Below are 13153 nucleotides of genomic sequence, written 5' to 3'. Positions count from 1 at the left end.
TGGCCAACTGACTGGAAGAGATCTATATTTGTCCAAAGTGTGTGAGTTGAAGCACTGTCATCCTTGCCTCCAAGAATCATTTGGGCTGCCCTTTCTCCAGACCTGTTTGTTCTTTTGGCAGCTGGTGGGATATTCAGTACTCGGGTTGCTTAGAGAGAGCATATTTGACTTTCTTCTGCTCCTAAGTTAGAACAGTGGAGACAAATTAATGAATATATTGGTTCATAATCAAGTCCAGCCATTCCTGGCCCCCTGTGTGGGGATTTTCGTTTGCCTTTCTGAACTGTAGGTGCAGGTTGTAGATCAGAGTTCTGTTGTTATACAAGGCCAGGTCATTGTCTTATTGTACATTCAGCCTTAGAGGCTATTGGCTATGATTCTGTGTAATTAGTCTACTGTCTCTGTTTACACTGTTAAGGCCCTGAACTCTCTTACCTTCTAGGTCCATGGTTTTCAGGTTTCAGACCAAGAATGTGATTGCTTCTGTGGTCATCTTTTCCACTGACCCTCCCTCTCCAGCTATTTTCCAACTCCACACACAACTATTCTTCCTCTTCTCACCAGTTTTTCAGAGAGAAAAATTGTCATTTTTTTCACTTGTCCTTCTTACCTCACCAAACATAAGGTCCTTTTCTAGAGATTGGCCTTTCTTGAGAGCACACCCAAAGTTAGAAAGGAAAAATTTCACCATTCTCACTTATATGGAGATTTTGTTTCTTCTAAAACAGACTTTTTAAAGTCTTCTAATAGTCCATGATATATTCAATATTCTTCACCAGTACTACAGTGTGACTACATCAACTCTTTTTTCAGTGGCCACTTTCTGCATGTATATGAAGTAACTACTATGGCATGGGTTGGGTGCACTTTACTCCTCAAAGTAACATCTTTGCTTCCAAGAACTTTGAATATATCTTTTGCAGCAAATTTGCCCAACACAAAACGTGGTTTAGTTTCTTCAATGGACATTGACTGTAGATCCAAGCAATGAGATTCTTGATAACGTAAAATCTTTTCTCCATTATTACAATGTCAAATATTGATCCACTTGTGAGGTTTGTAGCTTTCTTTATGTTCACATGTAACTCATACTGAAGGATATAGTCTTTGACCTTCATCACTAGGTGTTTCATTTTATCTTCATTTTCAGCAAGCAACAATGTTTCAACTGCAGATTGAAAGTTCTTAATAAGTCTTCCTCCAATCCTGATGCCATGTTCTTCTTTGTATAGTCTACTTTATTGCAGTGTTTGTTCAGCATTCCAACTGAATAAGTAAAGAGAAGGATACAACCTAGCCACACATCTTTTTCAAGTTCAAACAGAGTGTTCCCTTGTTCTGTTTGATTGATTGCCTCTTAATTGATACATAGATGAGTACAGTTGAGTATTCTGGAGTCCCCATTCTTTGTGATGTTATCCATAATTTTTTTAATGATCTACACAGTGTCATGCCTTCATAAAATTAATAAAACATCAGTAAACACCTTTCTGGTATGTTCTGGTTTTAATTAAGGTCCCTCTGACCTCAACTATTATGCACCTTGTCTTATATCCTCTTCTGAATCCAGTTTGAACTTCTTTGTTGATATATAGCTATGTTGTTGTTGTTTTTAAGTGACATCAAGTGATAGACAACTTATAATGTGTCTACAAATGAAAGTCTTGCACACGAAAAACTTTAATCTTTTCTCTAAGTTCATAGAGTTTCTGGAAGCAAGCTATTTCAGAAATGGATGCCACTCCTGCTTTGAAACCTGTTTTAATTTGGGAGCTCCACCAAACACTGTCCATCATGGAAAAACATTATCGTATTTGGCACATCAGTGTTACAGTGTTTATGCTCACAGCAGCCACTAGTTACCCTTGTACAGCAAATTGACAGACCAGTGCAAGCTGCGAGCAACAGCCACACCTAAGTTTCAACCCAAAACCAGAAAACACACTTTTGCAGAATCTGGCCACTTAGCTCATCTTCCCAGACTGCAAAGTAGCCCATGTATAACTATAGTAATTTTAAAATTATTTTCATTAGTAGTTTGCTAGCATGTGTTGTTATGATTTTTCTAATTTTTACATCTCATTTGATTGCCTTTGGAATGGGCATCCATATGGATCTCTTGCAGTCAGTTGGCCAGGTAGTCTTCCAGATTTTTCTACATAGATGCTACCAGTTTTTACACTCATTTGTTGAAGCATCTCAGTTGGTATTCCATCAGTTCCTACAGCTTTGTTTTTCATCAATGCCTTCAGTGCAGCGTGAATGTCTTCCTTCAGTTTCGTTGAAGACTTGACTGCATACTATCTCCTGAAATAGTTGAACATCAAGTACATCTTTTTGTTTCAGTGACTCTATTTATTCTCCTTGTCTATCTTATAAACAAAAATAGAATCTAAGCCCACTGCCATCAAGCCAGTCCAAGTCATGGCAACTCCATGTGTTAAAGAGAAGAGTCATTCTGTAAGGTCTTCTTACTTCCAGCTTTACAGAAGCAGAGCACGAAGCTTCTGTGGCACTTCTGAGTGAATTCAAAGCACTGAACTGTAAGTTAGTAGTTGAGCACCAACTGTTTGTAGCACCCAGGTACCCACCTGTTTTATAAGCATCAAGTATTAGTATGAACAATTTTTGCTTTCTCAGACTATTTACTTGCTACATCCCTTCTAAGTCACATGGCCCATTTTGATCAGAGTAAGAATAAGTGTTGAGCTATAATTTGGTCTGAGGACATGGTCATTTCATTGAGAAGTCTTGCTTCTAATTCTGTTTTACATTTGTTTGTTTTAACAAATAGGAATTTGAAACAAATATATAAAACCCCCTACCACTGGGGGGAAATTGGCTTAAGAGGATATATGTACACTGGTTTCCCCATGGGTAGATCTGAGAGTTGTGATTTGAGAAGTAAGAAGTCTGTGATTTGGTCTCAAGTTCAAGCTGTATTCTTTTTTTAAAAGTGAATATACAATTTATTTAACATTCAAACTTCATTTCATTAAGACATGTACAATATGGCAATTTTACTGGGGGTTCAACCCTACCTAGGATATGATTGCTTGTTGGGGCTTAGCAACAGGGTCCAGTTCACACTTAACACTAATTAAATACTTTATTGAATAAATATCAAACAAAATGCATCCAAATGCGTTCTAAAAAAACTATTTTAAAGGCCTTTCTATTCAGGCTAAGGGCAAACACAATGAAGGCAGGTATCCTAGTTTAACATAATTGGCTGATTTAATACAGCACTTACATCTTTTAGTCCACAAATATATTATTAAGTGATAGAGAACATCTAATACAACCATTTCTACATAACTAGGAAATAAATTTCTAAGAAAGAAAGATTTTACAGACCCCATCTTTTATACCCACCCCAACAGTCTAACTCTGAGAGGATAAAGCCAATGACTTTCCTCACAAGAGCTCACGACTAAAGTCATGTTGCTATCAAAATCTGTATTTCTGATCCATTATGAGCATTAAGACAAGATTCAAATATTCCCAAAGAAAGAAGCACAATGCACATTGTGATTGCCTATTCAGCAACAGCGAGCACAGCATTCAGAACTATCTCATCCCAGGAATTAAATAAGGTCAGCCACATTCATTGGCATCTCCTCCACTGTTGTATTGTAAAAAGTCTCAATGTCACGAAGAATCCGCTTGTCTTCTTCAGTAACAAAGTTTATAGCCATACCTTTCCTCCCAAATCGACCCCCTCTGCCAATTCTGTGAATATAGTTTTCATGATTGGTAGGTAGGTCATAATTTATAACCAAAGATACTTGTTGAACATCAATCCCACGTGCCAACAAGTCAGTGGTGATCAGAACCCTGCTTGACCCTGATTGGAATTCCCTCATGATCACATCTCTTTCCTTCTGGTCCATGTCACCGTGCAGTGCAGAAACTGTAAAGTCCCTAGCATGCATTTTCTCAGTGAGCCAGTCCACCTTGCGCCTTGTATTGAGAAAGATAACAGCCTGTGTAATCGTCAGTGTCTCATACAGGTCACAAAGTGTATCCAATTTCCATTCCTCTTTTTCAACATTAATATAAAACTGTTTGATTCCTTCAAGTGTCAATTCTTCTTTTTTCACCAGAATTCGAATTGGATCCCTCATGAATTTTTTTGTTACCTCCAACACGTCAGTTGGTATTGTGGCAGAAAGTAACACAACCTGAATGCTCGTATTCAATTTTTGAAAAATCTCATAGATTTTATCCTTAAACCCTCAGCTCAACATTTCATCTGCTTCATCCAAAACAAACATTTTGATCCATTTTGGAGAAAGGTATCTCCTGTTTAACATATCAAATATTCTCCCTGGAGTACCAACAACAATATGTGGTGCTTCATCAGCCTGCAGCTTTTGCATTTCATTTCGAACATTGGTTCCACCAATGCAGGCATGACAAGTTGCTCCCATATAATCTCCAAGAGCCAGAATTACCTTTTGGATCTGTTGAGCCAGTTCTCTGGTGGGGGCCAATACTAGTGCTTGGGTCTCCTTGAACTCAATCTCTAACTGTTGCAGGATGGAAATAGCAAATGTGGCTGTCTTGCCAGTACCTGACTGAGCTTGAGCAATCACATCATACCCTTTAATGCAGGGAATAATAGCTCTCTGCTGAATAGCTGAAGGCTTCTCGAAACCATAAGCATAGATACCCCGGAGAAGGGATATCATCAAAGTTATCAACAATTTCATTCCAGTTGCTCTCGATGACACCACCAGGGTCCATTCCCTCAGGGCCGCCATGTTCTCTGCTGTTGTAATCAGTGGAGCCACCAGACATGTCCGACCAAACCACTCAGAACTCGACTAAAAAGCCAAGCTGTATTCTTGAGTCCTCTTTACAGAGGGAGGAGGCGTCAGGCTGCTCTTGAGCCCTTAATCCCCTCCTCAACACAGAGCTTTGTGCCTGTGCATAGTCACCTGGTGGAAAACTAGGAAGCAGGACCTGAAAATCTCTAACACAGAGCAAACTTTCCTTCATGTGTTCGTTATCTATTTTCATCTCATTAGAAATGATCCACTCTTTGCTGTTATTTTGGGTCACCAAAGATTAACAACATAACCTGCCACTAACTGAAATATTGCATGACATGAATCTAAAACATCTTGAGATGCTATTTCCCCTTAGAAACCATCCTGATAAAGGTTTGCACTAAGAATGGGATATTTCTTGCCTCGGTAATTATAATGCCAAATATCCAAAAATTTATAATGATGCTCTTACGCAAATAAGCCAGCAAAGGACTAATTTGTTATAATTAAAAATACTGAGAAAACAACTTATTATTTTTGAGAACTGGTAAGTAAAGTTAAAATCTTGATCATATCTTTATCCTTCTTACAGAAATGTGCCACTGAGTAAGCTAACAGATGAGAAATGTTTCCCTTTAAAGAAGTCTTTCCACTTAATAAATGAAAAGCATGGTAAAATTAGATTCCCACCACCATTTGCCACGCCTCTTCACATGCTCAGGTGCTAACCAGAAATCTGAAGGTTCCAATTTACCCCCAGGTGCTTCCAAAGAAAGCTCTGATGATTTTCTCAAAGAACTCTCTGAAGTACATGTAGTCATTGTGATTTGACAGATATTTGGGGTTTTTTTTTAATGCATTAATAAGGTGGTGGTGGTTGTTATTGTTGTTGAATACCGTAGACTCAGAATCGACCCATCGCTGACCTTCTGGTGGGTTTTCAGAGGCAGTTAATAGCATGAGAGGAGATTGCTCATCCTTCTTCCTTGGAACAGCTGGTGGATTTGAACTGCATTAATAAAAGACGGTACTGAAGTTACAAACAGAGACAATTAGACATTGGATACTGATTGGAATTTCCTCATTGGGGAAAAAATCAACAACATCATAAAATAATCACAAGCAGTCTTGTAAATGAAGTACTTTTCACAAAAGCCAAAGGTGCTGAGAACAATTCAAAGTCCATCAGCATGTGCATGGCTAAAGGAAATGGGGTACATACATAGTACTTGTAAAGAGAAATGAACTTCAACACAGGCTATGGTATGGAGGACCCTTAAAAACATTACTAGTGTGATCCCAAATACCCTGTGAGGAAAAGAGACATCGATTCAAGCACAGTATGCGGATATTCTTTTATTAAATTCTAAGTAGAACAAGCACAAGAGAGCATTCCATGATGAAGGAAGCCTTCAGTATGGCGCTGAAGGGGACACTTAAGAGTGAAAGCCTTGGCTGCCAAACCCAACCAAAAAACAGCTGAATCATGGCCATCACGTTCATTTGCTTTTTTTTTTTTTCCACTGTGAGCACAAGGCAGCATCGGCCCCAATCCTGGGGATCCCTTTCTTTTACTAGCACAAAGTTTTTACCCCAGAGAACAGCAGGCAGGTGTGGGAACTCTGGGGTCTGGCGAGGTGGGCCTGAGGTGGAACCTGAGAGAAGCATGGAACAGCTCTCTAAAGCTCCAGGCAGAAGCAGGCGCAGAAACATTTTTCTATTGTGGGGCTGGCTTGGAGCTCACCCTTTGAACCTCCTTAACAAACCATGTATCTCAACTGTAGAAAGTCCTTTTGTAGAATAACAGCTTCTCAAAGCAGGAATCAGAGGGGTTTTGGGTTTTTTTATTTATTATTATTAATTTTCATGAACATTTACAGAGATTTTGGATTGGGGTAGGTGGGGAGAAAAAGTGCAATAATGAATGAATGGAATCGGAGTTTTTTAATGCAGCCACTGAGACGGGGAGAGGGGACTCCTAGGTCAGTCCTCACCACAGCCCGAAAGCCGTGACAACGGAGCATGGTGGGACAGATAGTGACAGGTGGGGTGTGGGATGTCATTCTTCTGACAGGAGGGTCGCGGTGAGTGGGAGGAGCGCGGTACTAGGCCCCCACACTCAGTCTGCTCTCAGACTTCAAAGGGCTAGAAGAAGTATCTGCAGCAGGATTCAGTCCCAGGCTTGCATTCAATACGGACTTGTTTCCTAGGGAGCCAGGGAGTACAGCTCTCCACGTCCACAGGGCCCACTTGCGTGTTATAATCAGTCGTTCACCCAGGCTGTCTATGAAGACCTTGTGCACCTGCAGGTTGGGGTCACAACTGTGATCGGCAAGGCGGGAGCTGTTGCCATAGTAGCAGCATCCATTGTAGGTGATGCGCTGGTGGCCGTAGATTTGACCCCAGCCCAACGCTCTCTGAGGTCTTTCCCACATACTCCACGAGAAGCTGTCCTTCTCACCCTCTCCCGTGTGGCCCCAGCCACGTCCATCATCCGTGCCAAAGATGCAGAGGTCATGGTGAACGCCCCTCAGCAGCGCGCAGGTGGGGCGCTCACAGCACGGCGGCAGGTGGGTCGCACAGGATGGGGAGCCCTGCTCACACGCACGTGGCCCGGCTCGTGGAGGGCAGACCTGTGCAGCGAGGCTCCGGGCAGCAGCCTCCAACCGGAGCCCATCCCCAGTCCTGGCACTCGCAGCCCGTGGCTGCCTGCTTAGGGGTGACGCCCTCACCCACACGGAGACACGGAGCTCGCTCGTGTACACTATCCAGGTCCCCCTCGTGTCCACAGTGGTGAGTCCCAGGTGGCTACGTTGAACTCCTGCTCCCACCGACTGGCTGCTCGCCTTTGCTTGGCCTTCGGGACCAAGTGGTCGACGAGGCCCGGATCCGGAGGCCGAGATGGCTTTGACTAGTTCAGCTCTAAGTCCTTGTGAAACTGCTGGGAAAGGTGCGCACACTTCAGATTCTGCCGCGGCTCCGGTGGGGTATCCACGCCACTTTCCCAGGTAGTATGTTCTCCAGTCGTTCTGTCATCACACAGGTACTCAACTTCAAAATCACACAAGGGAAACAGCAAGGAAAGGGCAGGCGGCCTTGGCCAGCGGCTCAAGTCCTGTAGCTGATTCCAAGACGAGCAATACTCGCCGCAGCCTTTTTCAGTTGCCGCTGTCTCTTCCCACCGGCTGACACATTCGGGCCTATCCCCACAGCTTTCCTTTCCAAGACTCAGAACGCTGTTGCAGGTGGGACTAAAGGGCACGGTTGGGATAGTACAGAGTTTCAAACGGAAAACATTACTGGAATGGGCCCGGGGGTCCTCTCACCTAACTGTGGGATGGAGCAGCTAGGGCTCGTGGATCTGCCCAGGCAAGTTTCCTGGTTCAAAACTGTTCCCTGGCAAAACTGTTACTCCTAGGCTTTCCAGCCAGCTGCATTTTAGGCATTTTAGTGAATGAGCCACCAGTGTGTCTATGGATTGGAGTCAATATGATGGGTTTGGGTATGTGCAGTCTTCCACTTAATGATAAAAGGAGCTCAGAAAGTAGATAGAATTGCTGTCATTTTAATATCTGGGCAACAGCAGGCAATCAAGCGACTTTCCCAGGCCTGACACAGGTGAAATGCAAAAGTGAATGCATTCTTTTCTCTAAGCCATGCTATAACTATTTTAGCACAAGCCTAAAATCATCCCATTCTGTAATTTCCCCCTTCCTCACCCAGGTATGTTGTCAGTGTGAACACAAAAAGGGATCTGTGGTTCGTCCATCACTTCCTTGTTGGAGCCGAGTGGAAACCCCACAGGCAGAGGAGACTGCTGTCCACCTGGATCCCACAGCACTTTGCTAATGCTGCTGGATGGCGTGGTTAGCCATTTGCCCTCCCATTCACCTGAACTGCCACATTTCTGGCTGTATTTGGCAGTCTCTTTATACTGTAGACCAGGGCTTATAAGCTTGATCCCAGTTTGTCTCTTATGAACTTTATGGTTTGGAGCTTATGGCAGAGTTTTGATCTGTTCATAGGATCATTTTGACCTGTAATGGACTGGATGGCGTCTAGCAATAAGAAACATACTTTGTTTCATAACAAGGAACTCATGAAATGTTATGCAAAATGAATAATCCTGGAGGGCATTATGCTGAGTGAAATATCTCAGTCACAAAAGGACAAATATTGCATAGGGCCACTGTTGTAAAAAGGGACTGACATCAGGGTTGAGGGAAGACAGAAAAGGAGGGCAGGAATTATGTCTACTGCATTGAAACAGATGAGGGAGAGAACTGTTGCGTATTCTTGCCATCACAGAAGTCCAGAATGAAGGCTGCATAGTGGAGTGAACTTGGGGGGAGGGATTGCATAACAATGAAAGAGGTTTTCTTTTCAAGGAGAAGAGTGAATTGGGGGAAAGGGGATAGGCAGGGAGAAAAGTGCAACAATGAATGACTAGAAACCCTAAGTCTCTGTAAACTTTCATTAAAATTAATTTTTAAAAAAGCATAATTAAAAAAAAGTTACCTCTAATGTAACGTCTTCAAAATACCAACATGGAATCCATCCGCTAAATTGCTTCACTAGGAGAACAGAGGACAAGGACAAGCACTGTTTGTTGTGGGTGTCACAGTGTCTAGACCAATGTCTGGCACACAGTGGGCATCCACTTAATGCTGATGGTCTGAGCAAGTGGATCGAGTTAGGAACCACGCTGGCATCCTGAGAAGCTGGTGTGGAACAGATGGCCACTTGGCCCCGCATCCTGGCCTGAGTGGCCACCTTCAATTCTTCTTCACGTGTTTCTGTGCTGGAATATTCATGATATCTCCTGCTAACTCTTCTGTGGAAGTGTGACTCACTCCCACTAACACTTCCACTGAGCTGTAATTGTTCAGAATGAAAATGTCTCTGCATTCCCAGCCTGTGTGTGCTACTTGGCTTGGTGAGTTTCCACTTCACCAGCTAGAGGGCCTCTTGTTTCTTTCAGGCAGGAAACCATCTGTGAGGCATAAATGTGGTGCCTCCTGGAGCTAATCCGATTGAATCTTTCAGCGCCCAGTGCTGTGTCTTTGGAAGGCTCAAGCGATCAAAGGAATGCAATGTAAAAAAATAAATAAATAAAATAAAAAAATTCAACGAGACACTCTTTTTTCCTTTTTATCTTTCTAATTGGCAAAGTTCAAAACAAAAATATGCTGATGGGAGTTTGTATACGGAAAAACTCCTTAGGACTGCTTGAAACCATATATGATAAAGACTAAAAATAGACCTGCAGCACATTAAAGCAATCCAACAATTCCAAGGAGTGTATCTGAAGCTAACAATCAAGTTTGGAAACAAAGGCTTTGTTTCTAAAAATTGGATGTCCATCACAATTTGAAAAAAGAGTGAAAAATGAGAAATGATTTAAATGTTCACAGATAGGAATAAATAAAGGTACACACAAATGTCATTAAAATTTTAGGTGAATATTAGCATGGAAAGATGACTGGTGATGTATTTATTATTAATTAATTACAGGCTATGTGTAACCTCAGGTGTGTTGTTTCCTTTGTTTGCCTCTCCAGTGCTGCCTGATTTCTCTCTGGGGTCTGTTTTCCTCCTCAGATGTGCACAGTAGGTGGGTGGGTGATTCCTGTGATGACTCTTACCTTCCACTGACATGGCTAGGTGCAGGGTCTTTCCACTGGTCCTCTGTCAACACTGTGACTTGAGTAAGGACAAGGTAACCCACTGTGACAGCAGTGTTTCCTAGGGATGCTACAGCCAACTCTGAGACAGTTGGAACTCATTCCTGGCTTCTTTGCCCTAAAAATTCTCTTCCTTAGCTTCTATCTGCCTTAAGCAGACTTTGTAACTACATTTTCCTCAGCCAATGCAGAACTCTTTTGCTTCAGACAGGCAAAGCAGATTTCTGTTCTCATAGTGAAGCAATTTAGCTGATCGACTCCATGTTGATATTTTGAAGAAGTTACATAGAGGTAACATATTCTTATGAAACAAGGTGTGCTTCTTATTGCTAGACGCCATCCAGTCCATTACAGCTCAAAATGATCCTAGGAACAGATCAAAACTCTCCCATAAGCCCCAAGCCATAAAGTTCATAAGAGACAAACTGGGATTAAGTTTAGAAGCCCTAGTCTATGGTATAATGAGCTTGCCAATACAGCCAGAAATGTAGAATCTGAGGAGGATAAAATTGATGAATGGGACCTTCTAAAGATTAAATCCCTGTGTTCATCAAAAACTTTTTCAAACAGGGTGAAAAGAAAACCTACTGACTGGTATCAAACATTTGACAATACCATCTCAGTCAAAAGCCTCATAGCAAAAGTTTATAGAATATTCCTGGGCCTCCGTAAGAAAAAGACTGATAACTCAACTTGGAAATAATTTTCACAGAGGGAGATATTCAAATGGCCAACAGACTTATGAAGAAATTCTGCAAATCACTGGCAATAAGGGAGATGCAAATCAAAACCATAATGAGGTAGCAGTTCACTCCAGTAGCAGTGACAAAGTTTAACAGACAGCAAGTAAAAAATGTTGGAGAGGATGTGGCGAGATAGGAACTCTGTTATATTGTTGCTGGGGTTGTACAATGGTACAACCACTCTAGAAGGCAGTTTGGCACTTCCTCAAAAAGCTGAACATAGAAATTTCATATGGCGCAGCTATTACTATGAGAAAATGAGAACCAAGGCTCAAACAGAGACGTGTACGCCAATGTTCAGAGCAGTGTTATTCACCCTCACAAGAACATAGAAACAACCCAGATGTCCAACCACAACAAATGGATTGAGAAGTTGGGGTACATTCACACAATGGAATACCACGCAGCACACAGGAGCAATGATTTTGTAAATTACTACCTAACTTGGGAGGGACTGGAGAGCATTATGCTGAGTGAAATAACTCAGTCCCACAAGGACAAATACTGTATAAGACCATTACTGTAGAATGAGTATGAGGATCCAAGGCGGGGTGGGGGATGGAAATAGAGAGGTGAGGATGGGGGCGGGCGTAGACCGTTAATCACAGGATTGTACAATTCTGTGGATGGATGGGGTGAAGGAAATGGGAAAAATCTTTTGTGAAAAACGATGTATTCAAACTTTGTAAATAAAACAGAATAAAATTCTTTTTAAAAAACCAAAACACAAAACAAACAAAACTCTGCCCTGCCCTGTACCCTTCTCACAATTGTGCCATGCTCCGGCCATTGCTACAGTCACTGTGTCAACCCAACTCTTCCTGACTTTGTGCTGAGCCTCCACCTTTCCCAGCATGATGTCTTTTTCTAACAATTGGCCCCTCCTGGCAACATGTCCAGAGTATGTGAGATGGAATTTCACCATCCTTGCCTCTAAGGAGCACCCTGGTTGCACTTTCTCCAAAACAGATTTGTTGGTTCTTTCGGTAGCCCATGGGATAATCAGTATTCTCTGACATTACCAATCAAAGGCATTGATACTTATTCTTTCTTCTTTATTCATTGTCCAATGAATACTTCCATATACAAAGGAAGCAGTACAAGTATAAGAGCCAAACAATTAAACAAACCAAACCCAACCCATTATAGTTGAGTTGGCTCCTATTTATAGTGACCCTTTAGGACAGGATAGAACTTCATATTGACACTAAAAGACAGGATAGAACTGTTCAAAAAGTTTTCTAAGGCTGTAGACTGTGTCATTCTGGAAGGAGCCTGCCACATCTTTCTTCTGCATATGAGGGTTAAAAGGCTCTGTTGGCATAGTGCATTGTGTGTTGGGTTGCTAACTGAAAGCTCCATGGTTTAGATGCACTGGCTTTCTCCTTCCTTAAAATACACAGCCTCACGGAAAGTGGTATCGCACTTTCTCAAAAGGTTGGAAATAGAAATAACATTTGACCCAGCAATTCCACTATTAGGAATATACCCTAAAGAAACCAGGGCTGCCACCCAAACAGATGTATGCACACCCATGTTTATTGTTGCTTTGTTCACAATAGCAAAGAGCTGGTAGCAACTCAAATGCCCATCAACAAATGAGTGGATAGACAAACTATGGTACTTTCTCACAATGGAATACTATACCGCACTGAAAAACAAGAAACTAATAAACTGTTACAAAACATGGGTGACCCTGGGGGACATTATGCTAATTGAAATATCTCAGTCACAAAACTACAAATACTGCATAACGCCACTGTTATAAAACAGGACTGCCATGAAGATTAAGGGGAAAGTAAAGAGGGGATGATTGCGTTGGAACAGATGAAGGAAAGAACTGTTTAAAAGGAATGTATGGTTAGAGATGCATAGCAAAGTGGACTGGAGGAGAAAAGAGGGGATAAAGGAAATTATGCAACAATTAATTTTTTTAAGTGAACTGGGGGGA

General features: G+C 41.9%; 1 protein-coding gene and 1 pseudogene across 1 annotated transcript; both read right to left on the bottom strand.

The window, feature by feature from the left end:
- Positions 1–3587: 3587 nt before the first annotated feature.
- On the bottom strand, positions 3588–4803 carry LOC102846057 (annotated as a pseudogene).
- A 2256-nt stretch (positions 4804–7059) lies between these two features.
- Positions 7060–7969, bottom strand: LOC102861405 (histone-lysine N-methyltransferase SUV39H1-like). Its single transcript, XM_006897756.1, has 3 exons — positions 7958–7969; positions 7209–7804; positions 7060–7156 (listed from the first exon to the last, which is right to left on the bottom strand). The coding sequence occupies exons 1-3, from the start codon at positions 7967–7969 to the stop codon at positions 7060–7062; spliced, it is 705 nt and encodes a 234-aa protein (XP_006897818.1).
- Positions 7970–13153: the final 5184 nt, after the last annotated feature.

The sequence above is a fragment of the Elephantulus edwardii genome, unplaced genomic scaffold (genome assembly GCF_000299155.1).
Source record: "Elephantulus edwardii isolate Elephantulus edwardi_28Jun2011 unplaced genomic scaffold, EleEdw1.0 scaffold00214, whole genome shotgun sequence".
Classification (NCBI taxonomy): domain Eukaryota; kingdom Metazoa; phylum Chordata; class Mammalia; order Macroscelidea; family Macroscelididae; genus Elephantulus; species Elephantulus edwardii.
The sequence above is the reverse complement of the archived record's forward strand: the minus strand, read 5'-3'. Positions and strand labels throughout refer to the sequence as shown.